Source organism: Perissodus microlepis, chromosome 23 (genome assembly GCF_051167445.1).
Source record: "Perissodus microlepis isolate ML-2025 ecotype Zambia chromosome 23, ASM5116744v1, whole genome shotgun sequence".
Lineage (NCBI taxonomy): Eukaryota > Metazoa > Chordata > Actinopteri > Cichliformes > Cichlidae > Perissodus > Perissodus microlepis.
In genome coordinates, this window is record NC_140482.1 from 25,304,296 (window position 1) to 25,331,980 (window position 27,685).

The following is a 27,685-nucleotide window of genomic DNA, read 5'->3' on the forward strand; positions in this document are numbered from 1 at the left end:
GTCTGATAACCACACTCATGTTCACCTGCAGGAGACGGAGGATATTTTTAAAAAGCCTCTTAAATTGGGAAAAATCTGAATGGAGTCTGGTGCTGTCTGAGCTCAAGTTTCACCTGATATTGACCTGCTGCACGAACCACAAGCAGTTGAAAAAGTTTTTATCCCCATACCTGAGCTCACACTCACTGATCAGGGTTCATGCTGTTTATCTGTGACACATGTAGGGCCACATGGACGCAGCGGATACATAACAAGCCACCAACTCCAGCTTTGACTCGATTTGATATTGTTGCGTTGTTGTTGTTTCTGCATCAATAAAACTAATGGTGTCCAGCTTCAACACTGCAAGACACCAATCACATTGTAGTGATGTCATAGTTTTATAATGTGGAAAGAGTCAGGCACCACAACAACAGGATAATAAGAGTTGCACGCTAGATTTGCAGCACGTGTATTTGTTCAGAGAGAGAATGGATTAGTAAAGAGGATTTTTGTGCAGCAGTCAGCTCTTTGTGAGCTCGAGGCTTCGTCGACACTTACTGTGAACAGTTTCTGCACTGAATTAGATCTAAAGAGGAAACGTGTCCTGATTTCTATTCACTAATCACAGCAGGATGATAATTTTCTGCACTTTTCAAAGACCCCTGAGCTGCTGCTGCACAAACACTGAGGTGTTCCTAATAAAGTGCTCGTGCTGCTGAACTGACCTGTGACTTTCAGAGTCATCTTGGTCTGATACTCCACTTTGGGGATGTCGCAGTCATACGGGCCGGCGTCGTCTGCCCTCAGGCCCTTTATGAGGATGGAGAAGTTTCCAGTCTCGTATTGGTTTGGAAAGCTGAACACGCGACTTTTGAACTTTGGATCGATTTTATCCTCTCTGCCGTTGAAGATGTCCAACACAACTTTGTCATCCTTGTCCCTCCAGAAGGCGTTGACCTCCTTGGGCAGCTTTTCAGAGTAGACGCAGGGCAGGAGGACCTCACCCCCGATGAAGCCGGTCCTCACAGACTGGCTGCTGGCTGCAGGACGACAGGACAGGTGAGTTACAGACTACCTGTGCACAGCTTCACCACAGCTCTGTGCTTTAGCTCACTGTTTAAGCAACAGACTAGAAAACTTAATGTTCCACTTTTTCTCTGGATAAACCAAATCATCACAAGCCAATTTATGGAATCAGTCTGTTGTTTGGAAAAACCTTAAACACATAAAACACTCACTGGATGTTCTCCTGCTTAATAAACCCTCATGAATGTCTTTAAATATGCAGAGGACTGTAAATTTTTACTGTGATTAAAATCTGCCACACGATGATGGGAATACTCGGTAATTGCTGCTGCACTGTGTAATTCATGCTCAGTGCTGTGAGTGAGTGACCTGCAAACATCATGTGACTTTGAGCACAGGGAAAATCTCACAGCAGAGGAAGAACGTGAGCAGTATTTTAGCATTAATTAATCTGATTCAGCTGTAAATGTCTGTCCTGAGACTCCGAGGGGCCGTAAACTAAAGCCAAGAACAGCTTCCCTCTTTTCCTAACTGTAATCCAAGTCCTTCATCAGCTAAATACTTCACTAAATGGCACTGACCTACATGATTACAGACCTCTGCAGAAAGGTGAGTCAGATCTTAGAAATAGTTCATCTTTAAATATCTGCAAATACCAGAGATCAGAATCATGAATGTGAAGGCAGGCTATTACAATAAACTAAACCTGAGGCAGATCAGATCAAACTGAACTTTTTTCTCTTCATAATCAAAGGAAAATGTATAAAATAATAAAAGTGAATTAAAAAAATAAAATTAAAGTTTGGGACTTCAACACTTAACCTGCCAAATGTTAAAGTGGATTTAAACTGTGGTGATTTTAGTGTGTGGAATTCAAAACCAGGGTGTTCACACAATTAACTTAATAAAAACAAAGATAAGCTGCCAGAAGATCTGTCTGTGTGGAGCTGATTTGTACAGAATCTGACAAATCCTGCTTCTTTTCCACTGCTTGTTACTCTGTAAAGCAGGAACATCAAACTCATTAGGGTGACGTACAGCCCATTTTTATCCGAGGTGGTCCGAACCAGTGAAACTGTCCTGTCTGTCAGTGAAGTTTAACTACACATTTAGCTGAGATGATTTCATTTAGGAAAAAAATAAGTGTCATTTCAATAATATTCTTCAGTTTTCCTACATGTTAAAAAACATCCTGCTGTAGTAAGTGGGAGACATCTATCAGAGCAACTCGTAAACTGTAAGAAATCAACATGGAAAATTATATAAAATGTTCTAATGGCTGATTGTACAGACTGAAATGAAATGAAAGCCCCTGTTCTGTTAGTTACTTTAGGGTAGTATGAATGGGTTTTATCAGCAAGAAAAACCTGGGAACTTCAGCTCTTTTGGTTTTTTGGGTTTTTTTTGTTTTTTTACACTGACTTCAAATATAACATTCGTTTTAATGCTTTTATTCTGAAAACAAACCGAAAAGACAATACCACAGAGGTTAAAGTTTTCCAAACTGCTGCAACATCTGTGTATGATCTTTGTACGTCTCTGGAAGGAGGGATGGGCTAAAGAAGGCTAGCATGCGCAAAGATGTTTCCAGCACTTGCTTTTGGGCTCGTACTGCACAACTGTATGTCAGAACCAACAACTCTCACAGATTACATTTTCTCTGTGCTCATCGCTGACATCTTCCACACTTTGCTGAGAATGAAAAAAGTGACAGCGTGGCACTCATCAGCTAATATGTTTTCAGCATGTTTCTTTTCCCACACAGTCCACTCTGAGATTGCCAGGAATATTCTGGATGAAGCGCAAGCATGCCCCCCCCTCCCCCCCATTCAGTTTCTCATTATCAAGCTAAAAAGACTTTCTGGCAGCCAGGCTTATTGCTTATAAGCTGACACACTAGTTGTATAATTCTTTGAACCATAAGAACTAAAAACAAATACATGATAAGAATAATTGATGTGAGTCCAGCATCCCCAGTTGGTTTACAGGTCAGTGAATCACTAAGTGTAACAGAGATCTGTGGAAAATTTGGGAGTGTTTTTATTTTTATTACCATGTTTTTTTTATCGTTTTTGTTTTTCTACTGTTATTTTGCCGTGATTTTTCTCTTTTTTTTATGTATTTGTATTGATTTTTGTCCTCTGTTCTTTCCTGTGATTTCACTTTTCTTTACTGTAGTTTTATGGATTTTATCTTTGTTTTTGTTTCTTCTTTGTTTATTTGGAGGGGGGCCATTCTTTCATGTATTCAGCACAGGCCTGGAGCTGGTGATAAACAAGGGAGAAAACCACACACTCACAGATTATTTTATGATACTTTTACAGCTGAAACTAGAAAATAATTCCAGGCAACCTGCTTACATTATAAAGGTTAATTCATTTGTAATAAATCCAGTCATAAAGACGGTGGCAGGATCCTGATTTTCTGCACAGTCTTTAGGGTTTTTTCCATAGTAACCCCAAAGACTGGGTGATCGTGGCTCAAAGAGTTGGCAGTTCGTCTTGTAACCGGAAGGTTGCTGGTTCGAGCCCTGGCTCGGACAGTCTCGGTCGTTGTGTCCAGTGTTGGTCAGGTTAATTGAAAAAAGTAATCAGTAACTAATTACTGATTACTTCCCCCAAAAAGTAATCCCATTACTTTACTGATTACTTATTTTCAAAATTAATTACTTAGTTACTTTTTAAAAACATGATTTACAACCTGAATAGGTGATAAAGCGATAGATCTTTCAGCCCAATTCTACTTTTTCTGCATAATCCATCATACAAAATGTAATCAAATGGAAAAGTCTCTTTTTTTAAACTTGTTTTATCTGTTTTAATCTTTTAACTTTATGCATCAAGTAAAAATTAAATTATATGCACCATTCTCTGACTTGAAGAAATTAGTTTAACATTTAAACCTATTTTCTGCACATTCCAGCACATAAAATAAAACATTTTTTGTGTTTACACTCAGTCTTTCAAATAGATGCAAGTAAAACACAGCAGAAAATAAATAAAGTCAAAGACTAGCGGTCCTTTTGCTCTATTTTCACCTGTAAAGCAGGAGTAGGGTAGGCGGAGGTTTACCCTGGTGCAGGTGTGCCGCAGCGGTCATTGGAAGAATCCGTGAATTTCTCTGTGAATTTCCCATTACGTCGTTGCGCACTCGGTGCTTGTTTAGGGTTGTTTTTTTTTTTCGCTGTAAAAAGAAGTTTTCTTCCCACGCACAACGGACACTAATGTTTTTGTCACTTTTTATGGAATCAAACTCAAAGTAAGGTCAGTACCTCCACGCTTTAAACGCTGCACGCTCATACTCTCTCCCGTACTCGATATATTATCCATTGTTGATCTGCACACAGCTGTTGTCACGAACGTCGCACTCGCTTACGTCACTGTCATGAGACATTCTCGCAAAAAATCACGGTTTTAGTAACGCAGTAACGCAGCGTTCCTACAGGAAAGTAACGGTAATCTAATTACTGTTTTTTGCGATAGTAATCCCTTACTTTACTCGTTACCTAAAAAAAGTAATCAGATTACAGTAACGCATTACAAGTAACGCGTTACTGCCCATCTCTGGTTGTGTCCTTGGGCAAGACACTTCACCTACCGCCTACTGGTGTTGGCCAGAGGGGCCGATGGCGCAATATGGCAGCCTCGCTTCTGTCAGTCTGCCCCAGGGCAGCTGTGGCTACAACTGTAGCTGCCTCCACCAGTGTATGAATGTGAGAGTGAATGAATAGTGGAATTGTAAAGCGCTTTGAGGGCCCCGAAAAGCGCTATATAAATGCAATCCATTATTATTATTATTACCTACTGGGACAGGCCCAACGTGGCACGACTCTTTTTTCCATTACAATCGAGTACAACCTAAAGCACATCGGGTTGTTATAGCAACGTAGGGAAGTGTCTTGTGACGTCATTTGTATGCAACATGGACGCCGAGGTGATGGTATACCTGATTTAGGTGAAGGAGACGCTCTCATGACTTATCGAGTGACGCCACTGATTAGCCAATGGCATGGAGTCTGTTGGACGGTGTCTGTTGGCATGGAGTCTGTTGGACGGTCTCAGACCATTTGGAACCCTAAAAAACCATGTCGTTAGTGACTCTCCGGCCACCCTGCAGCCTCTTTGTTGTGTGCATCACTGTATGAAGAAGTGATTGTGTATCCACAGTATCAACAGACTCCCTGCTCATCTCTGCTCTTTGCTCACATGCAAACATACACTAACTAAACTGGATCTAAATCCTCTTCTGTCCACAAAGGGAACAACAATTGCCAAGCTCAGAAATTTTCCACTCTTTCACATCTTCCACTTTCCTGTCTGTCTCATGCTGCCATACATGCAGGTACCACAATGAGACGAGCCGTTTACATTCAGAAAATGACTACACTGGTCAGTAGGAACTGCCAACTCACTCAAACTGCTCTCTAATGACTGCACAGTTTTAATTTTGGTTTATTTTGGAGGGCCACACAGACTTTCCATGGCATGCTTCTCATGTTTGTTCAGCTCACCTGATGCAACGCAACAAGAACATGAACAGCAGGAAACCAGAAAGAGGAAGAAGATTCACACTTGACTAGGAACTGAAACCGCAATACTTAACCACATAGAGCTGTCTTCTGCTTTAGGTCTTTTTTTTGGTGGAAAGATTTAATCACACTGTGTTTAAATATCTTAAATTACTCCTGACACACAAGGAGAACCAACACTGAACCAAAGAAAAACTACACTGAGGTGAGCGAACACGCCGAGAGTCTCCAATTTGAGACAGATCCGTTAATAAATGTCTTCACTACTGGCTAGTTAAAATATGAAATAAATATATAAATTAATAATAATTCAAGTGCTGAAGTCCCATATTTGAAAATAAAAAACTTCAAAAGCAACTAGTGACCAGTGCTATATTTCACAGAAATGCAACATTAAACTAATGTTTTCATTTTTGAAACTTTGAAAGCAGGGACATCGCTCAGGAGTAGTCTGAGGTTAAGCTGACTGATAAACTTAATTCAGGCTAGGTTTAAATATACAAAGAGGCATTAAAACTGCCACAGAGTAGCATTTTCATGTGTCACAAATCTTGCAGCATTCACTCTGGCTGTCAGCATGCTGACCGTCTGACCCCTGCTTGCCTGTAGCCATCGTTGCATTACAGTTAGAATCTTGACTACTGATCACGCCGTTATGTATTGGCCTCAGAAGACTTCTCACATGAAATGAGCAAGTAATCCACTTGTGAAAATATGCCCGTGTTTAATCTAACCCCAGACTCTTTTTCTAATTTCTGCTGATGTTTTTGCTTTTGTGGTATCGTTTGTCATATTTGTTCGATCCAGCGTGAAAGCTGAATGAAAAAAGCATTTACTAATTTTTGTGACTAAAAACTTCATGTTTAAAAAAAAAAAAAAAAAATACTATTATAGTTCTTCTGAACCATTTAACCATTTTTAAGTACACACAGCCTATGTATGTAAAACAGCGCTGTGGTGGGGATAACAAGAGGTTTCAGATTGCTTGATATGAAACTGAGTTTTATTTTATTAATTTAACATTTTAATGGATTTTAATTCCTCTAATTAATCCCTTTCAACATGTAAATTAATCAGAACGTTTTTTTGTATGTAATTTGTATAGTATTTTTTTTTTCTCTTATTTTCTTTTCTAAATGTACTTGTATATTGTTCACATGTTGAAATAAATTACCAATCAAATCAATTGATTCACTTTATGTTCAGAAGGGCCGGTAAAAACGTCAGGGTTTTATTTTTAACACTGTTTGAGACGTTAATATTAAACATGCAGTCAGACTTTCATGTGTGTTTGTGAGGGAGGGCTGAAAGTGAGTGGATCGGCCTTTAAAAAAAAAAGCATACCTGAAGAAATATCTGATGTATGAAACTCTTGTGTACTGTTTGTTTGTATATGTGTCTTTCTTGCTGCTGTTACACCCAAATTTCCCCTTATGGGACAATTAAAGGATTATTCTATTCTAAGCTCAAATTTCACAGAAGTCATGACATCTATCCAAACTTTAGACTGTAAAAAGGTTTTTTTATGCTAGACTCACCCACGCTCAGATTCCACAGCAGGAACACCGTCAGGCTGTGGAGACAAAGAAAGACACCCAGGTTTCAGTGTAACTCCTGTGACACAGCTGATGATACTGAAATCCAACAAATCCAGGAATGTCAACAAGCAGGTTCAGTGAAGCTCAAGTGCAGAAACAGCAGTATTGAGTATTTAAACGAAAATTCAACCCATAATGAAGCATTAGAGGTAAAAACATAAAATGAAATAGCATTTTAATTATGTAAAATCCTTCCAAAGTAAAACTTAAACTAGATTAAAAGTAAAAGTCAAAAGAGTGGACTCGTCTTTTCATTTTCAAGGAAAAACGGCCAAAAACGTGAATGTTAAACCTTCGTAAATTATTTTCTTGGTGTTAAGTTGGGCTTTTTTTTATTATTATTATTAAGAAAGGGAGTTTTAAGCGTAAATGAGAGAAAACTGAAGTATTGTCTGGATTTTTTCAGTTTTTAAAAATCATTATCCGTGATCCAGGGTTTCACCATGTGTTATTCATCTATAAATGTTATCTCGACGTGTTTTTAACTTCAAACTTAAAGACGATGGAGTGAAATGAGTTAGCGGAGAAGCGGCAGGAGTTAAAGCGGCTCCCTGTGAGCTGGTTATATGAGGAGAAGCTCGTTTATCTGCAGTTAATTCAGAGAAATTCTGTTTGTCTTGTTTGACTTCTTTAAAGTTGGCCAGTTACCGGAAGTAGCTTAAGCTAAAAGAAAACGGCTAACGCTGAACTACGTAGTTAGCCTCGATGACCCATCACACTCATTTTATGGCCCAGTCGTTGTCGGTTTCATTACTGACCTGATTAAACTGTTCATGCCGTTTCTTTATCCCTCCCAGATGCCCAAAATAAATTTTATATTTACTTATTACTTCTAGTTTTCCAGGTAGCTAGACACTCCTGGCTTACGTATCCCAGTAAACGGAAGCCGAGAGGCAGTCATTTCCGCTTTAAAACGTTCAGTATAATAATAATGCACATACTATGAGAAATATTTTTTAAATATATCTCGGCTGTGTTTGTGTGTGTTTACAATATTATTTCAACCCCCCAAATTTAAAAATCCACGTTTTTTAAGCCGTCTACGTCAAATTTCTGCTAAATTGTTGCGATTTGTGCTCCGAAACTCCAGAATAAGCAGATTTTCCAGCTGTAACGCACCTGTCACATATTCTGCAACTGCCTGACATCAGTGAAAACACCATGCGCACAGGCTGAACCTCCTCATGCTGTCTTCTCTTTCTCCTCTTGCGCCTCCTCCAGCACTGGTGTTGCGGAGACTTCTGCAGCCGTGTCCATGTGTGGATGGTCCTCACTGAGCCTGCGTGAAGGGAGAAAAAACAGAAAAAAAAACTTCAGTAATTACACTTAAACAGAAAAACTGTTTAAATAAAGTTTGTTTGAAAAGTCACGGAATGTGCAGGGAGACAGAATTTACTGCAACACCTCCTCCCGTTTAATCCTGCAGGTAGTTTCCTGCTGCTCACAATAAATAATCACAGTAAAAACAAAAACACTGTTTTAATGCAAGAATAGCTTCAATGTTTCTTTTTTTTGTCTCCACATATTTATTTACTGCATATATATATATATATATATATATATATATATATATATATATATATATATATATATATATATATATAGTCCAAAAAGATTTAGACTCTTTTTTCATCTTTTTTCACCTATCGAAATAAAAATAATGAACTCCTGAGGCGTAACATCGACCTTCCGCATTCTAGGAGCCGGGTTAAGGATGAAATCCAGTAGAATGACGGTCCCGCGATAATACAAGTTGGGCACAGTGAGATCCTGAATTTAAACTTGTTTTTATGGTTTGAAAAAACGTCTAACGGAAATTTTAAAAAATATTTTTTAAGACTCCCCAAGAGGGAAAGAGAAATTGCTACAAACTGTATTAAGGTATTGGATGTGGTCATAGAGATGTAATAGCTTTTTGTTCAACGCCGCTGTCTACTGTGCACATATCATTTCAGCCTGTGTTAGTGTGCTGCTTCTGCTGCCACAGCAGTATCTCAGTGGGGATAGACGGTGGGACTTTTAATAACTTTTATTTATATCGTATTGTGTTTTTCTTTTCAGCAGAGTTTCAGCTCGTTTGGGAGCTGGTTAAGGAGGAACTATGTGGGAGCTGTATAATTTGGGGAAGTAAAGTTTGTCATTTTATCTGTAGTTTCTGTGGCTGTGCTTTGCTTTCAGGTCACTAATTATTGCAACAGTGATTTTTATTTGTACTTTATCTGAGCCCTGAGAAAAGAGAGGTCACCTCAGTTCAAATGAATGCCAGCATTGCTGAGCAGCAGGGTTTTGTGGACCTTGGCTCTAGAGGTCGAGAACTGAGCCTTTCTGTTTGTTTAGTTCAACATCCTCAGCTTATGTCATAATGCTTCTTTAGATGATGTTCTTGTTTATATGACCTGCATAGAACAAAAGACTCAGAGCAGCTTTTAATGATGTTATGAGTTTAGACTGAGCGCAGTCGTTATCAGTTCTACTTCTTTTCTTGACCCCATTGCGTTTTTCCACTGCAGGCGTTGGCGTGATGCACGACTCGTGAAGAAAGGCGCGTGACTGGTCTAGGAAAAGGCAATGAGTCAGAGAATGAATGACGTGACGTTTTCCCCTGTTTGATGTTTCTGTTTGAATTTTCTTTTACACAACCAACATCATCATTTTGTTTGCATTGCAGAAGTGAAGTTTATGAACATGATGCAAGAGAAAAAAATCTCCACCTCAGTTATTTCTAAACCCTCATTCACGACATCGATTACATTAGTATGTTTTATATTCAGCTACATTTTTAATTAGTTTAAAATCGAATGATATAAATCAATAATATATAAAATATACATTTTTTTATTTTTATCTATGAAGCTTTATTGTTTAAAATTTTCATAAAACATTATAAAGTATTATTATGATTATGATTACTATGAATTTAATTAATAAAATCTTCAAAGTTTTAATATTAAAAAAATCTAAATATTTCCAAAAAATTAATTTTTTAACATCCTTTTTTGTTTAAAAATTAATTTTCCTTTTTGCAACATTTTACTCATAGAATAAACATTAAAAATCATTTTATCTCAACACTGAGTCTCTGTGGTTTTTTGTGATTAAACCAGAACCACATGATCCCAACATAATGTTAATGATATCTGCACCGTATAATATCAACCTGCTGGTGTTCCAGTTTAACTGGTTTTGGTGGTAACTGTTTATGTTTGTTTATATTGTCCGTGTATCCGTGCCAATGTGTCAGAGGTTGTGACAACACCTTTCCAGAAATAACAGTAAACAAAGGTTGCTGTGTCCAGTTCATGCAAATCTATATTTGTGTTAAGATCGTAAATCTAATTATTCCTCTGACTCCACTCGTACCACAAACCAGCATTCTCCTCTTTGACACCACTGATCAACCATATAGATACACTTCTGCACACATCCTGTTTGCACAGCTAGTTGTTTAACACCACGCCCATATTAGCTGTGGCATCGCTTTGTAGAAAGCAGACAAATGCACCTTCAGCTTTTCTGCAGAATAACTTAACCTGAGATCAAATTCTGATCTGTTTCAAGATCACAATAAAGTTTAGAACACCTGGAATGTGAGCAGCGTGTTGGATTTACTGTTAGTGAAATCCAAACAGGTCAAACAATCATTAAGGAAACACATTGGCTTTTAAAGCGCTCTGTAGTTGTTCAATGAAAGCAATACATGTGGGAAATAGGTACGGGAGGTTTCTGGTAGTCAGTATTTCAAAATGGTTACCTTCATTTTTTAATAATAAATGTATTAGCTGAAGGTTCAGGTGCCTCCCTCGGGTTCCATTTCACTGCATATACAATAAATGTTTCCATATTTCCTGTACATGCATTGCGACTGTCAGTTTCACTTGCTACCAAGTTAGGTGTACGCTTGGTGGGAACTCGTTCTGCTGGATCTGCATCAGAGAACCATCCACTACGTGTTATTAATTTAATTTATTTTTGCCCCTCCTGTATTTAAAAGGGTTGGGCCAGCCTTTTGTTTAGAAATGCCCGTTTCTGATGCCAAATGCTTCCAACTATGGCAGGCCAAAGAAAAAAAAACTATCTACAGCTGAGGATCCCGGGGAAAAACCTGACACACCTTCGGCCTTCAGCCTATTGTTGAAGAATAAAGGTGGCCATACCAAATATTGACTTTCAAGCTTTTTAGAATTATACAAACTCTGTTTTTGCCTTAAATACTGGATTTCTGTGCATTTTTGAACATGCTACAAAGAAAGCAAAAGTGCTTGAGACTTTTAAACAGTAATATAGGGTAATCAGGGAAGTGTGAATAGCTAGGTAAAAGACACAGGTACAGACAATGTGTGAAACTCAATGCAAAACACTGGAGACAATCAAGTCAGAAAAAAATCCTACAAGCAATGAACAAAACAAAAATGAAGACCATCATAAAGACACAGGTTAAAATAATAATCTGTATTCTGCTGAAACTCTTCAGTAGAACCAAAGACTGAAGAATGTAACAAAGCACCGAATTCACAGCAACATCAAAGGAAATAACAGGAACACCCCGACGCCACTGTGGTAGCAATTTTTTGGGCCTGAAACAGCTGTAAAGACATGTGTGAACATGTAACCTGTTGATCAGGTTTTTACAGTCATCTGGTTTATAACTGTCATGTCTTTCACAAAGCTGAACAGTTTGTACTGATGAGGATATGTATGGATGGCTGGCTGAAGAAGGAATCAGCCACAGTTTTAGATGTGAACACTTAGCAGTTGTGTCGATCTTAAGTATGAACGTAACACCGTTGTTTGACGTTAGTGAAGCGTGAGTGGTTTGATTTTTATCTTAGCAAGTCAAAAAAATTTTCTCTCTCCATGTCAACATGTCAGGTGTTAACAGGTGTTGTTCAATGTTTGTTTGGGCGAGTTGTTAAACCGCTGCTGTCTTTGAGCCAAAACTGCACCTGTAATAAAGGCTAATTGGGTGCCAATATGTTTAAACATCTAACTACAATATCAATACTGTAAACCGTATTATTAATGCAATGGTAATGATGATGATTATGAACCATAGCAGTAAAATAATTTCTCTAATCTCCACAAAAACTACAGCTCGGAAAATGTGTTTGAAATTAAAGGCTTTTGTTAGTGTGAGAAAATTACTTGAATCTGGAACAGAAATTTCCCTCATCATGATTTCATTTCTTATTCTGTTTTTCAGCTCACTGGCTTTTATTGTTGGTCTTAGAGATTTCATTATTTCCTATTTTTATTCCACTCATGTGTATAATTTTAATCATTTCATTATGTTTACTCTGGGGTAATCTAATACTTTGAGCCAGAATGAAGAGTGTTGTAGCAAGGCTTTGGTTTAAATGGACCAAACAGGATTTTTCTTCTATCATTTTTCGTTGGCAGCACTGGTGATTGGCACTGTTGCCTTTCTGTGTGGAGTTTGCATGTTCTCCCATGTTTGTGTGGGTTCTCTCCAGGTACTCCGGCTTCTTCCCAAAGTCCAAATGTATGCAGTTAGTGGGATTAGGTTAACTGGTGATTCTATATTTCCCAAAGGTGCGAGTGTGAATGGTTGTCTCGGTGTGTTAGCCCTCAGGCTGGCCTGTGGAAAATGTGCCCTGCATCTCGCCCTATGGTAGCTGGCATATGCTCCAGGCCGCTACAACCCTGATAAGGATAAGCGGAAGAGGATGGATGCACTTTCCTTTGATTTTTCTTTTTTTTTACAATTTGTTTTTTGGTTTGTTTTGGTCATTTTTATTTATATTGGTATTTCTGAGCCGGAAGAGGACCATAAACCTGGCCCTGACAAGAGATGTGTGTTTCTAAGTATAACAGCAAATAAACAAGAGACTGGGTCAGAAAAGTGCAGCAACATGTGGGTGTGTGTGTGTTTGCACAGCTGTCTGCTTCAGTGGCCCACTCTCTTGTGTTGTTGCTCCTGTTGTGTTGAGCTAATTGGATTAGTGTTTAAATTAAAGGATTTATTTCCTCGGTCTGACTGGAATCTGTCCCAAACTTCTCCAGATGTTAACACACACTAACTGTGTGTGCAATATAAATTAAAAAAAAATCTGAAAAAAGCAAAGTCTGTTAAAGCACTCATGAATGTAACATTTAAAAATGTCAATGCGATGGAGAGCAGAAACTGAACTGTGTATGAAGATTCATGTGGGATGTTGGGGGAAATCTTATTCTAAGGTCACAAATGACGTGTTACTGTAAAGGATGAAAAGGATGATGCAAGCATGAGCTGAGCATAACAACATGGTTTTTCCTCCCTTTGGTTGCTAAAAGGTCTAAAGTTTCTTAGGAGAGTTTTTGCTGAGGTCAGCTGGAGATGAGAGATGAAGCAGATTTACCACACTATGTCCATCTTTTATACAGTATGTGCTACAAAGTCTACAAGGTGCAGACGGAGATGGATGTACTGGACAAAAATTGAAAATGAAGCTGCTGGGTGAAAGGAAGAGAGGAAGACCTCAGAGAAGCTTCATGGATGTGGTGAAGGAGGACGTGCAGCTGTGACAGAAGAGGGTGCTAGGTGTAGGCTGTGATGGAGACCCCCGTGGTGACAGCCAATGAGAGCAGCCAAAACAAGACAAAGAACCGTGTGTGAATTACAACTTCACTTTTATATAAAGAAAGAAAGGGGGGATCGGCTCTGAGTGAAACTTTAGGAAACTAAATTCTGTAAAATGCTTGTATTTTTTGTGGAAGGTAACAAACTTTTGGGTAATTGGCATATTTTTGTACCATTAATGGACATTTCCATTAATAGTAAAAGCGTAAACTATTTAAAGGATCATTTATGGGCATTTCCTGTCACTGTAACTCATTTGAAATACTTCTTGATATCCATAAGCACGTATTTCTATAAAATTACTACTTAATATGCATTTAGGCCAAAATATTGTTAAATTTAAAATTCTCGAATAAAATTTTTCTTAGTACACAACAACAACAATTGTACATTGTGACTTCAAAGTGTTTCTTCAAACAGATCATTCAGTCCATCAAAGTTTTTAATCACTGACAGACTGACCTTTGAGACTAACAAAGCAGAGCTGTTTTGTTTATGTGGAAAAACTTACATACTTTAGTGCTTCACTACTAAACAGTCTGGCAGCTGTAATGGTAAAGACGTGGAGTAGTTCAAAAGCAAATGAGAGCACATCTCAATAAATAATACATAATTAGGGGTTGCTCAGTTTGGGTAGCTCTATCAGTAACAGCCTTCTCAATGCATAGCAGTAAATTAAAGAGCACATACAGCAAGTCGAATCAAGTCAAGTTGAGTTTTATTGTCAACCCAATAAAATACACTCAAGTATACAGTGGGATGAGATATCGTCCTCCTGGATCGAAGGTGCAAAGTGTAAAAATAGAAATATAAATTCAAATATACATATATACAAATATACAGAAATATGATAAGCTAAGTTTAAGTGCAGTAGTATTATATTTGAATCTAATAATAATAAATAAATACAATAGTACAAAAAGTCGAATAGTGCAATACAGAATAGTGCAAGTCTTGGAAGTGAGACGAGACAGGTCCTTAAAAATAGTCAGTGATCAGTGTCAGCTTCTCTGAGTTGATATCACCACTATTCATCAGCAGCACATTTTAAAGCTCAGTTTTTAAAACCTTGTGATGTAACTACAGCCCAGCAGCTCACGGTTTGCCAAACATCAAATATTTAATCAGGTTAGAAGCTAATCACTCTGAGGCTAACAAAGATTGAATGAGTACATGAAGCTGAGAATCAGGAATTTTGCAGACCATGCAGCAGTATATTAATGACTAACCTCGTGTTGTGGATGATTGTCTCAGGTGTTCCCATGACTGGACTTTGGTCTGTTTTATGCATGTTTTTCCTGCCATGCGATCACATTTCTCTCTGTTCATCAGGGACTCTCATAGTTAGCGCTTATCCTCTAGCTTGACTGTGCTAATGTGTTTACATTATTAGTTTTTTGTCTTCATTTATACCTGAAATGATAGCAGAGCTGTACATGATTCTTATTTCGAAACTAGCAAGCTAACTCCCTGCTAACTTCTAACTCCATGAAACTTTATAAATCCTGTTATCATGGATGTTATTGTTGTTAAACCTGTTATTGTTGGTATACACTGATCATTTTATTAAAGATGACAGATTTTAGAGTGTCTTTACTCTCAGGTGCAGTGTTTGTTTGACTTTGGGAACTAAAGAGGAGTTTGTATCAGCTAGCATTATAAGACGTAATAGGCAGATAATCATCTATAAACTCAATTTTAGAGTTTATCTTTAATGTCAGATCAAGTGTGGCCTGTGTGTTGCAGTAGCAAGAAAACACAAAGTATGAGGTAGTGAATACATCAGAAAGGTGCTTAACAGACATTTGATGTGTGTACAGCATGGATGGATTTCCCCACAGGACTGACTCACAGATTCAAACCTAAACATAACAACATCAATTATTTATACCTCTCATTACGTCTGAGCACTCCTGCAGCACTGTATGAATGAGAAGACCTATAAAATGGAGCGATCGTGGCTCAAGAGTTGTAATCGGAAGGTTGCCGGTTCGAGCCCCAGCTTGGACAGTCTCGGTCGTTGTGTCCTTGGGCATGACACTTCACCCGTAGCCTACTGGTGGTGGTCAGAGGGCCTGGTGGCACCAGTGTCCGGCAGCCTCGCCTCTGTCAGTGCACCCCAGGGTGGCTGTGGCTACAATGTAGCTTGCCATCACCAGTGTGTGAATGTGTGGATGACTGGATGTGTAAAGCGCTTTGGGGTCCTTAGGGACTAGTAAAGTGCTATACAAATTCAGGCCATTTAAAATGTTACTTAAATAACATGACATTTATTTAAATCACGTCATGTCTTGCAGATAATTCAATAATAACATGTCTTGTTCACATTCTCACGATTTGGCTTCCTGTCTGCATTTAAACTGTAGCCACAGTGACCAAATATGCAATACCAACACACTCACTACTTTGTCTTTTTTTGTGCACTTGCCAAATAACAGTTCCCCCAGAACTCAGAACAAAAAGGTTTTATTTGCATGCAGTCAGTTCCTGTTTGGTAATCTAGCAACTGCCAATGGCTCTCTGCACCAGTATTCACACAGCTGTCTCTTTTTAAAATGTTCAAGTAATTAAAAATAAATAAACCTGGGTTACGAAAGCAGAAGTAAAAGCATGCTTTTTGCTGATGTAGCAAGTTAAAGGGGAGCTGATGATGAACTGCAGTTAAAGGCTGTTTTTTTTTTCACTGAATTTCTGCAAAAATTCTTAGAAATGTCACTTCAAAGTGACACATTTATGCTGATGCAAAGTCTGAAAGGATGCATTCACAAGACAAGAAAAAAGTGCACACATTTGCACTGAATGATCACCAGCCGGCTGTCTTTTTGTATGGTGTGTTTTATTTGTGGAAAACTCAAAGTGGCTCTCTAAAATCTGCTTCTCGTTTGAGGAGCTAATTGAGCGTCAGTGGTGAGACCACAGCGTGTCTTATTAACACCAAACACAAATGAGCAAATCAAAAAACAGCATAAACGGTTGCATTTGCATGCTTTGTTGCAAAAACACAAATGTTTTCTTTTTGTTTATTTAAGTTGGTCTGAGACTTTCTGTTGTGGTCTATGGTAAGATAGTCTGCATTAGGTTGTAATTATTTTATGACAGACTCGGTGCCTACCCTAACAAACACACACACACACACACACACACACACACACACACACACACACACACACACACACACACACACACTTTGCTCTTTATGAGTAATAACCATCTAAAGACGGAGACGTGATGTAAAACCACAGCACAAGTGTGTGTGCACTGCTGTAAGAGGAAAGGAGGCTTTTGCATCAGACAAGCATTGTAGAACAGCGGTCCCCAACCCCCGGGCCTCGGACCGGTACCGGTCCGTGAGTCGTTTGGTACCGGGCCGCGAGAGTTGAGGCTCAGGTGTGAAATGTATGGTTTTCAGGGTTTTATCGGTTTTTAGCGTTATTTTGTTATCGTTTTTGTCGTTAACTTGGTTTTCCTGGGTCTTTTCACGTGTGTTATGAATAAATCTTCTTTTTTCGGTACCGGTACTAGTTTTATTTTGTTGTATTTATCCGCGACACCTTAAAGGCCGGTCCGTGAAAATATTGTCGGGCATAAACCGGTCCGTGGCGCAAAAAAGGTTGGGGACCGCTGTTGTAGAACACACCCTTGTAAAAAAAAAAAAAAAAAAAGCCATGCACACTAACACGTTTCACAAGAAAGGAAACAAATGTTTTTGTGTAAAAGTTGCAAAACAGTTCAAAGAAACTGAGTCAGTAAAACATTGAGAGGACAACTCTGTAATTTTGGTTATTTGGAGCAATTTTAATGAAATGGATTTATCAGAGCCAAAAACAGACACAACATGTTGTGATTTCTTTTGCTCTGGAGTCATCCCGTACTCTGAGGAATATCAGATTCATGATGCTGGGAACAATCTACGGGCTGCTGTGCAGCCTGTATAACAGGGCTACTGATGGACATGCTCAGACATGTTTTGGACAGCTGAACAGTTACAATGTACAGAGTGAAAACAGTTGAGCTGAGAGTTCATTCTCAACAGTAAACATGTCTGAGTGTGAGTGATAGCAACAGTGAAAGGAACATTGAATTTAAAGCAAAGTCACTTTTATAGTGTCACTGAAAGTGATGTGAGGAAAACAGAGGGATATTTTTTTTATTCCAGTTAATCTGAAACAGCAAACCCATTTTAGACCATGAACTCACCAGCAAATTGTTTACTGAGGTCAAGGCCTAGCGTTGCTTCCCTACAGACCTCTGCAAGACAGTCTGGCCTTGCTTCATTCTGACTAACGTTACCTAATGCTAATTTGTCTTTTGATGTGACCGAATTGCTCTTTCATCAGATATAATGCTGTCTGAAAGTGAAAAAGTGAAGGGTCAAAGTACAAGCTGTTAATGTGTGAGAGGATTTGTGGTTGAACAAGGTGTTACAGAGTTACAGTCATTTAAAATGTAACTCTCAGTGAGACGACCCAAAGTCTGAGATGAAGACGTGTAAACTCATACTTTAGGTTCAACGTGAACATTCACGTGGTTACATCATAGCAACGGTGATAGAAGCAGGAAATAAGAACAAGGCTTTTATCGTGATTATAGTATGATCTACAGTGCATCGTGAGCTTTAGAGCTTTAGAGCTTTAGAGGCCCGCCGAAACGCCGTGCATTTATCGAGACTTTCAACCCCAGATAGGCCAATTATGGATCTTCGGATCCACATTATGTCAGCAGCTGTTCTCCACCGTGAACTATGTTAAAAACAAACACCGCTCACGCCTCACAGATGACAGCGCACAGTCCTGCGTAAAGATGAAAGTGACTTCGTACAGCCACGATTCGCAGACGCAGAGGTTCAGGAGCAGAAGTCCCATTGTAAACCTATCACGGCAGACCCGACGATGTTTCCATGAACACGCTTTTCAGCATCTCTTTATTGACCACTTTTCACACACGGTTGCTGTAATTATCTATTTTTCATTTTTTAGCAGCATAGTGCTTTTTTTCCAATTATTTTTTTAAAAGTCAGGTCAAGGCTCCAAAAGCCCAAAGGCGACATAAGGGTGGCGGCTCACAACAGTTTTTGTTTGCTACATGGATCGTTTTAGTTCAGCTGGGTGTCTTTCCTTTTGTTATATTTCTTTAAGAGTTCAAAATGTGTTAATTACATAAATACAATGTAATTTTCTCTGTAGCACTTCATGAATTTCATAAGCAACACGTTAGTTGTTCACACAAAGCATAAAGGTAAAAAACAATATATACAATGTTATCTTCATTTTAGATGTGAAAAAATATTTGCGGCTCCCAGTGTTTTCTTTTGCGTGGTCCAAATGGCTCTTTGGGTCTTAAAGGTTGCTGACCCCTGGCCTAACAGTGTTACTTCACAGATTTTTGGTGGGTTTCTCAAACAAACAAAGCCACAAAGGGAAGCTTACAGGAGACTAAGAGTAAAAGAGGTCACAAGATCACAGAGCTCTCACACAAAGTGACTGCACAAGAAACATTTTTTGTCACCTCTCCGCTGCTGTGCGGTAGTGCGGTGGGTAGCACTGTTGCCTCACAACAAGAAGGTCCAGTTTCATCACCTAGGTTGGCCTTTCTGTGTTGAGTTTGTATGCACCTTGTCACTTGCCCTATGGTAGCTGGGATAGGTTCCACCCCCTCTGCAATCCTGATAAGAGGAAGAGGATGGTTCGTAACAAACGAATGAGCTAGTAGCTATGAGACAATCGTTTGCCATGTAGCAACATGCCCAGCACTCTGTTGCGATCAAGCTTTTCTTTAATCACATTTTAAAACTAGCAGGGGTGCCTTTCCTGTCACAGCCCCAAGCGAAATAGAGTCTCCTCTTGGGACTGAACCAAGAAGCATTCATAATTTTTGACAACTGCACTTTACAGCCAGAGACAAATTTTTAAACAAGAGTAAAAACAACTAAAAACAAACAAAAACAACACACTTGAATGGCTGCCATCTTTGCCACAGAGCCAAGATCTGACATTGAGGTCAGAGGATTATTGAATACATTAGAGTTTGAATAAAAAGAACAAAAGTAAAAGAAAGAACCACCCAGATTTTTGTGAATGGTGTCAGGGGAAAATACTGGCCTCCGGTCAAATCTGAATGTCATCAAATCCAGTGTGGTTGGGCTGGAAAAACAGAAACAATCTCCCCCAGGTTTTCCTGTCTCATGATACAAAAACAACAAAGTTTAACTCACAGCACTGGCAAAAGTAGGCGGATATCTGATCAGGTCAGTTCTTAAATCACATGCTGTCTCTGACTCCGTAATGTCATATCACCTGCTGCTGATTAGTGTTTTTTGCAAACACATTGGGATATAAGAAGCCTGGAAATGCCCTAGTACAGAGTCATGTCTCTAAATAAAGTTAACCTGTCTCTATCCTTTCTGTCAGTGTCCTTTGAAGCACTGAATGTATGCAAACTATGATCACAAAGGCAAATATTTCTGAACAATGAACAGTCACACTGATCAAAAATAAGAGCCCAGCACCGGTACACAGGTGTGGTCGGGTATAACCTACAGAGAGAGTACAACAGGAAACATTATGACAGCAGGAACATTTGGTTAAGTGAAAGTGAAGTTGCATGTATATTTATGTTGATTCTCACTCTTGTGATAATCAGAATTCACAAACCAAACTTCCAGCAGGTAAAAGTTCAAATGAAACTACAACATGGTGAGCTTTATTCACAGCGGCTTCATTGGCAGTGTGTGAAATGTTAACATTAACAAATGCTACTCAGTGTGTTTCCTGATAAGATACAGAGGCTTTGGGCCATGGCTGTTTTCTTTAGACATAATGTGGACCTTTGTTTTCAGGCTGAGAGCTGAACATTGAACTAGGCGTCAAACAAAAAAACGACTTGTCAAACAAACGACTCGACATGTACTCAAACTGGTAGGTGGCTTCACTCATGACATCTTTTATGTACCATCTACGGTCAGTACTGATAACAGCTTCCATTATGTTCAGACATAACGCTCTGTGGGTCCACTGGAAATAAGGCAATCATAGCACACTAACACTAATGTACAACATCAGAAACATCTCAGCTAATTCCTGCCTGCCACTCATTTTTCAAACTTAGCTTCATTTGCGGATTCTCTCTCCGATCTTACAGTCGATCTCACTTGCATACAGTAGCTGTCACATACGTGATCATTTTTCATTTTTAACTCTGCAGGATGTCGAGACAGAATGAGACCAAAGTGGCCGAAAGCAACAGAAGCTGGTGTGAGAACAGATACCAACGATCCTGTCATACAAAAATGGCCATAAGTTTTCAAACACTGCTTTAGACTCTACAACACGATTTAATAATCCCAAAGAAAATGCAGGATCTGGGAGAGTTGTTGGACACGTTATCAGATAATTGCTGTGTTTTTGCTGCTCTTACAGTTTTCAGATACTATAAAGGGGTTTTTAACTTCAGTTGGGTGAGTCATACCACATCCTACTGAAAAATATCCCAAGAATACAAACAAAAGTCAGTCTCAAGTCATGTGATTATATCAATATCAATTGTATTTCTATAGCACATTTAAAAGCAACAAAGTTTACCAAAGTGCTTCACAATTAAATATTTTTCATACTTTCACACTCAAGTGAAAAAAATAATTCAGACAGAAGGGCTTCACGCTTCACTAGTCACCATCTTTGCTACATATCAAATAGCTGACACCAACAAGTGACACAGTCTAAAGCCAGAATCTGGTTTTTGTTCTCCAACCAACTCTGATCATCAGTGTCCTGGTATCTGTCATAGTTTTGAACAAACTGCATCAGTTTAGAAGAATTCCAGCGTGGTTGCCCTGAATGTTTGACCTGTTTTCTGATAACTCACTGGAGAAAACATGGAAGGTTTTGTGCATTGTGGGTAAACTGTCAAGGCTTATTTCATCATAGGGGATAAATAGCTATTCCAAACAAGTCCGAGTAAAGCAAAAGAAAGCAAAAAGCAACCTTTACTTTGTGAAAGGGAACATACAAACTCAGTATCTTTGCAGTCTGAAATATTGAAAATTGACGATCTAGTGAAATTCCAAACAGCACAAATTCTATTCAAAGCAAAAAAATAAAGAACTGCCAGGTAATATTCAGAGTATGTTTTTTTTAAAAGAAGGAAGCTATAATTTAAGGTGTTTTTGTAACTTCAAAACAGGGAAGGTACGTACTACAAGAAAAAAGCTTTTGTGTTTCTGTTCATGGAGTGAAACTGTGGAACAGTCTGAATATGGAATTAAAGCAATGTCCAAACATAAAACAGTTCAAAAAGCAGGGCTCGCAAAATCGCTAGCCCGACGTCCCGGGGCTAGCGATTTTTCCAGTCGGGCTACCAAAATCTGTCTCTGCCCTGCCCGTCGGGCTATCATAGGAAAATATATTTCAATGCTTTTGCATTCTTTCGGAAATGTAGCTTCTTATCTGGTGCGCGTCTTTTATTTTGACAGCGAATGCGCACATGCGGACCACTTATGTGCACCCGTGTAAATAACATAATGTTCTGCCGGGTGTGTTGTTGCTTTTCCCTCGATTTCTGAGTCGACAAGCGCCTTTGTTACTGGGACCAGTCATTTTAAGAAAGGCCCCCATTAGAACCCATGAGAAATGCAAGAAATGCATTATTGCTCAGTCTGCAATATCTTTCCCAGAACAAACACCAATTGCAAATAACATACTAAAAATAAACCTGAAAATCAGTTTAGAATAGCGTACTATGTTGCAAAGAGTGAACTACCACTGGCAAAATTTAGCAGTCTTTGCAAACTTCAAAAAGCAAATGGCCTCGATCTTGGTTCCACTTGCCTCTTTCCTGTGACTTCAGTGGAAATTTCAAATTCAGGATCTGACACAGACTGATTCATGTCCTACACAGTTCTTACAAGTTCATAGAAATTTCTGTTCAATTAGAACCAAGTATTTGAGTTGATGATTGTAATTTTTATACAATGTTGTAATTTTTGTTTAAAGAATTTTTTGATTAATGTTTTGTTTCCGTTACAATATTATACTTTAATGTATAATATTGTAACGGAAACAAAACAGGAAACAAAACATCAATCAAAAAATTGCTCTCTTTTTTATTCGGGCTACTTAAATTTATTTTGGGCTACCAAAAACTGAAGAGTCCCTGCCCGAAGGGCTACCAGGGATTTTGAAATTTTGCGAGCCCTGAAAAGAGTTATAAAAATATGATCTTCCCGAACTATAAAGGCATGGAAAATATTGAAATTAAGTGAATGTCTCTATTTAAAAAAAATAAAATTCATGATGTGATATTATAGTGTATAGTATATCAGAAATCTGTTCACTATTTTTTTTACAAATTATATCAGTAAGGAAGCTGACTAAATATTAACTGATAATTTATGGCAAAGGGGTGGAATTAAATAAGTGTTTACTTCTTCACACTCCCTTTCAACATGTAAATTAATCAGAACAGCAGGTATATTGAAATGTATTGACTTTTTAGTATAGTATTTTTTTTCTCTTATTTTCTTTTCTAAATTTACCTGTATATTGTTTACATGTTTGAAATAAATTACCAATCAATCAATCAAACTTGGAGAGAGTGTAAAAGAGATTTGGGTACAGTTTTAAAGAAATGTTTTTCGCCCCTAAAATTTTCATATGGATATCTGAAACTGAGACCCTTGGCCCCCTTGCTAGCTACCTCTCCCACATTGTAAGAGACCTTGGGGTACTCTTGGATAGCTCCTTCAAATTAGAGAAACAAGTTTCTACTGTGGTTAAATCCAGCTTCTATCATCTATGTCAAATTTCTAAAGCTAAGCCTTTCCTTTCCCCCAGGGACCTTGAAAAGCAGATTGCATGCATTCATTACCTCTAGACTGGAATATTGTAACTCTCTTTATTTAGGCCTCTCCCAGGTGTTAGAATGCATGATCATATGACTCCGGTTTTAGCTAACTTACACTGGCTTCCTGTGAAATTTCGCATTGATTTTAAAATTCTTTTACTCATAAAATCTTTAACAATATCCCACCTAGCTATTTAACAGAACTTCTGCATTTGTATAATCCTAAAAAAGCACTAAGATCTTCAAACCCGATGCTCTTAATGCAACCTAAGTCTAAACTGGAAACCATAGGTGATCGTGCCTTTGCTATTGCAGCACCTAAACTGTGGAACAATCTCCCTACTGCCATTCACACTTCTGAGTCTATTCAGTCTTTTAAATCTCGCTTAAAGACTCATCTTTTTACCCTGGCTCTGACTTAAGACAGTTTGACTATCATTTTGTGGCTTCTAAGATTGTCTTGTCTTGTGTTCCTGTTTGGTAAATTTGTCTTATTTTATTTATTTCCTAATTTGTGAAGCACTTTGATCGACATTGTTGTTTTTAAATGTGCTATATAAATACATTTTGATTTGATTTGATATCTGCCGTGAGGACAAATCTGGACCAGGCTTGTGTCATCTAAGGGCCTGTAACTCTGAAAGTACTCACAGTATGAAGACAAACTTCAGACTGGCTTCACGAGATGTGCTGAAGTTTTTGTAAGAAAAGAAATCAGCTGATTGTGACAGGGTCAGGGGGGAGCACTGTTGCTCTTACAACTTAGTACATCGAGCAGCAAAAAAACCCCATTTAAATTCTAGTTATTTATTTTAGTATTGAGTGTGTAATCAAATCTGCTGACATTTCCCATGATATAACGCCAGAAAACACTCAAAAACACAATGATGTGACTCCAAACCTTTTAAAATGTGGGAATCTTTAGTCCAATAGATGCTGAGAGCAGTGAGAGCCTAAAGTGATTTGTTTTGCAGCCGTCTACTCTAACGTCTCTCTGAGGGTTAGAACTCATACTCCAAAAAAATGGATATGGGGTGGATCATTATCAGCCTTATGGGCCCATGAAAAACAATCTCATATTCTCGTACTTTATTTTTTTCATTCATTTCTTAATCTTCGACTCTGACTTCACCGTATGCAAGCCAAACGAGGCTGCCGTCCCATGTTTAATCAAACTTTCAAGCATAACACTACAACACTAGTAGTGTAGCCTGTGGTAGTTACAGGTAGTCTGTGTCACTGTGAGCAGTGCCATTAAGGTTAAAGCACAACAACATTGCTCATTACATACATGTTCATTCCAGGGATAATACAGTTCACAGTTTGCAGTTCATTTTGTGGTTTTAGTAAGGCTTAAAAACACATACTAAACATATTCCAGCAGCACAGAATACATATTGCACTTATAACAAGCTATAAATAAAAGAATACGTGAAAACGTGGTGCTTCCAGACTTTTTTAAAACAAAACTTTGAGCATAACCTGCTCCTGAACAGGTTATGTATTTAGCAGAAGTTAACACATTGATTTAGCAAGTAAAAAAGACCCTGACAACTCAAGCTCAACATGGCTCACTAACATATTAATCTCACTATGTTGTGCAGAGCTCATCACAAAGTGAAAGGCTATTATACTGTTTATACACTAAGCGCTGATTCACTAAAACAGGAGGGGAATGGTTAAGACAGACGAGATTGAAAACTAACATGATGACATAAGAACAAAGACTAGCTTTCAAAGTAAAACAGGAAGAACCCAAAGTACAAACATTGAGCACATACAGTGGAATAATAGAGCCAGATGAAGAGGCACTAACAGAAAAATAAGATAGAGGGAGGACAGGAATCAAATCGCATTAATGCTCCAAAGGAATTAATTCTGAAATCAAAACAGGCATCGACAAACACCAAAACTGAATCTTCAAACACCAGACTACCTATGAACATGCTACTGTGATGCAGCCTCTTTTAACTAACCCTTAGTCTGATATGTGAAGCAGAAAGTTTCAACTAAACCATCAGTCCTGCTCCTCTTCTCTCAGTGCTTGACACTCTGAGTCTGAACCAAAGACCTAGCGGCCCAAACTAATCAACTAAACAAAGAGGATGTCCTTGCTTTACTGACTGTGTCTCTTTTGCATTTTGACAGCTCTCAGAGATAAAAATGTGAAGTCACAACAGACATTCACCCTTATTCTCTCCCTCCTCGTCTTCAGACTTTTTTTTTGCAAAGTGATGAATAGAAACAGACAGTCGAATTGACCACTTTGTATAACTTCACACAGGAAGCGAAAACAGAATCAAACATAAAGGAAATGCTCTATGTTTCAATTCCTAGGGGAGGCATGCATGGTATGACAGACACCTGGGTGAAGCAGAAAGGGTTTTACTCAGAACTGTAGAAAGGGAGTCAGAGAGCTGTCAGGAGATGAGATGAAGAAGGGCCAGACAACAGAGGATGGTAAAATGTCCTCCCCTGAGTGTTGCTCAAAGGGCTCTGAAGCCTTGGGATTTGACTTCCCTGACACAAACTGCCATGCAGGCCACTGGCGAAGGGAATCATCTGCTCACGCAGACCTAAGCTTCTCTAGAGTTCCTTTAAGACTGGTTTCCACTTCCTTATAGATGACCACTTCCTTACTGTTTGTGTTTCTGAACTAAATTTAAAGGCCTCCAGTTTTGGTAGCTGTGATTATCTAAGTTCATGTTTTTATGGGTTGAATTTGGTTAATAAAGAGAGGGTACGCATTGTTCACTTTTAGCAGATATCTTATTAGATTTATAAATCAACGAGGTAAATAGCTGTAGAATTTAAACATTTAGTTGATTGTGAAGCCAACTAAAAATGCTCACAAGAACCTCCCATGTTGCCATGAAATGTACAAGTTGTTCGAAAATCAAGTGTGTGCTCTTTTAGCCAAGGCCAACAACTGCGACCTCACTAGAAAGGCCAGTATTTCCCCATGAGAGTGCAGCGGGAGGTCATATTAAAGTTTTCCCCCCAAAGAGCAAAAACAAAGAACAGCTGGCTCACAGCTGGGTAAAACACAACGATGTTTAATAACTGGACGCTCTTATGACCAATGTTCCAATTGCGCACTGCTAGCACGGTCTCTGGGCAGAAAAAATCTGCGTTGCGCACAAAAAAAATTAACTTGAATTGAAATTAAAATAAATATGTTAACAATTCTGTTTTGCAGTGTTAGTCAGTAATTGACTGGCTGCTCCCGTATGGGATTAGAACGATGCCGCCTTATCCCATAGTCCAGCCAATCACGCGATTCACATTCGTATATACGCAGCTAATCAACGTCGTTGACAGGCTATGACAGCGTCCTTGTGTGCCGACACCGGTGTTTTAGCTAGCAAAGCGGCGTGGCTGATGAGGAGTGAAGCCACATTAATAACAACGTGTACAACCATTGGAGATGTGAGCAGGACAGACGAAACAATTGACGGAAAAAGTGTGGACTTTATACCAGTTTTTAAATTGTGTTGATCGGCCACGTAAAACCAGAGTTATGATAAAAATATATGCAATGTTTGGTTTTCCTTCTGAATACTATCATTGTTTATATTTACTGCGAGAAGAAACGGTAAAATCTGCGTTTTACGAGGAACAGGCTCGAAAGCACTCTCCGCCTGTGAGCAAAGACGAAACCAAAACGCTCCCTACCCTTTCCCATTGGTCAAAAAATGTACCATGTTGACCAATCAAAACATGGCATTTAGTTGTTAAGAAACGGGAGGAAGTTTTAGGAGTGACGGCGGTTTTGAGATTTGAGAGATTTCCGACATTTAGCGCAAATCTTGTGTAGTTAGTGTGTAGTGTAGTCAATAGTTTTGTTGTGTGTGTCAGAACAAGGAGGCAACTGCTGAATGTTACAGGTGTTACAGGAGTGATACATCTCCTGTTGTCAGGCCTGCAGGTATCAGGCTGTTGTTCTCCTTTATCTCATAGTGGACAGAAATTATGTTTTTGGAGTGACACAAATAATTTCTGTGGCATCAGATTTGATGCAGAACACCTGATTGTTCTGTAAATAGTTTGAAATGTTTGTTTTTAGGTAAACAGCTGCAAAAAACTTTGTTGTTTGCAAAACTCAGTAATTTTTTTTAAAATGAGTAACTATATAAT

At 38.6% G+C, this 27,685-nt stretch overlaps 1 protein-coding gene across 4 annotated transcripts in view; it reads right to left on the minus strand.

The window, feature by feature from the left end:
- Positions 1-27,685, minus strand: part of LOC146361568 (T-cell surface glycoprotein CD4-like) — a 44,521-nt gene that overhangs the window by 14,744 nt on the left and 2,092 nt on the right. For 3 of the 4 annotated variants that reach the window (XR_014799390.1, XM_084920769.1, XM_084920768.1), the window contains exons 2-4: positions 8,254-8,413; positions 7,075-7,109; positions 708-1,022 (exon numbers count right to left, since the gene is read on the minus strand). Coding sequence is in view for 2 of the 4 variants with exons in the window: in XM_084920769.1 (XP_084776895.1) it covers positions 708-1,022; positions 7,075-7,109; positions 8,254-8,297 (394 nt within the window). In the remaining 2 variants the exon portion in view is untranslated. Of the gene's footprint in view, positions 1-707; positions 1,023-7,074; positions 7,110-7,892; positions 8,190-8,253; positions 8,414-27,685 lie in introns of those variants that run through there. The other variant, XR_014799391.1, reaches the window with a different exon arrangement.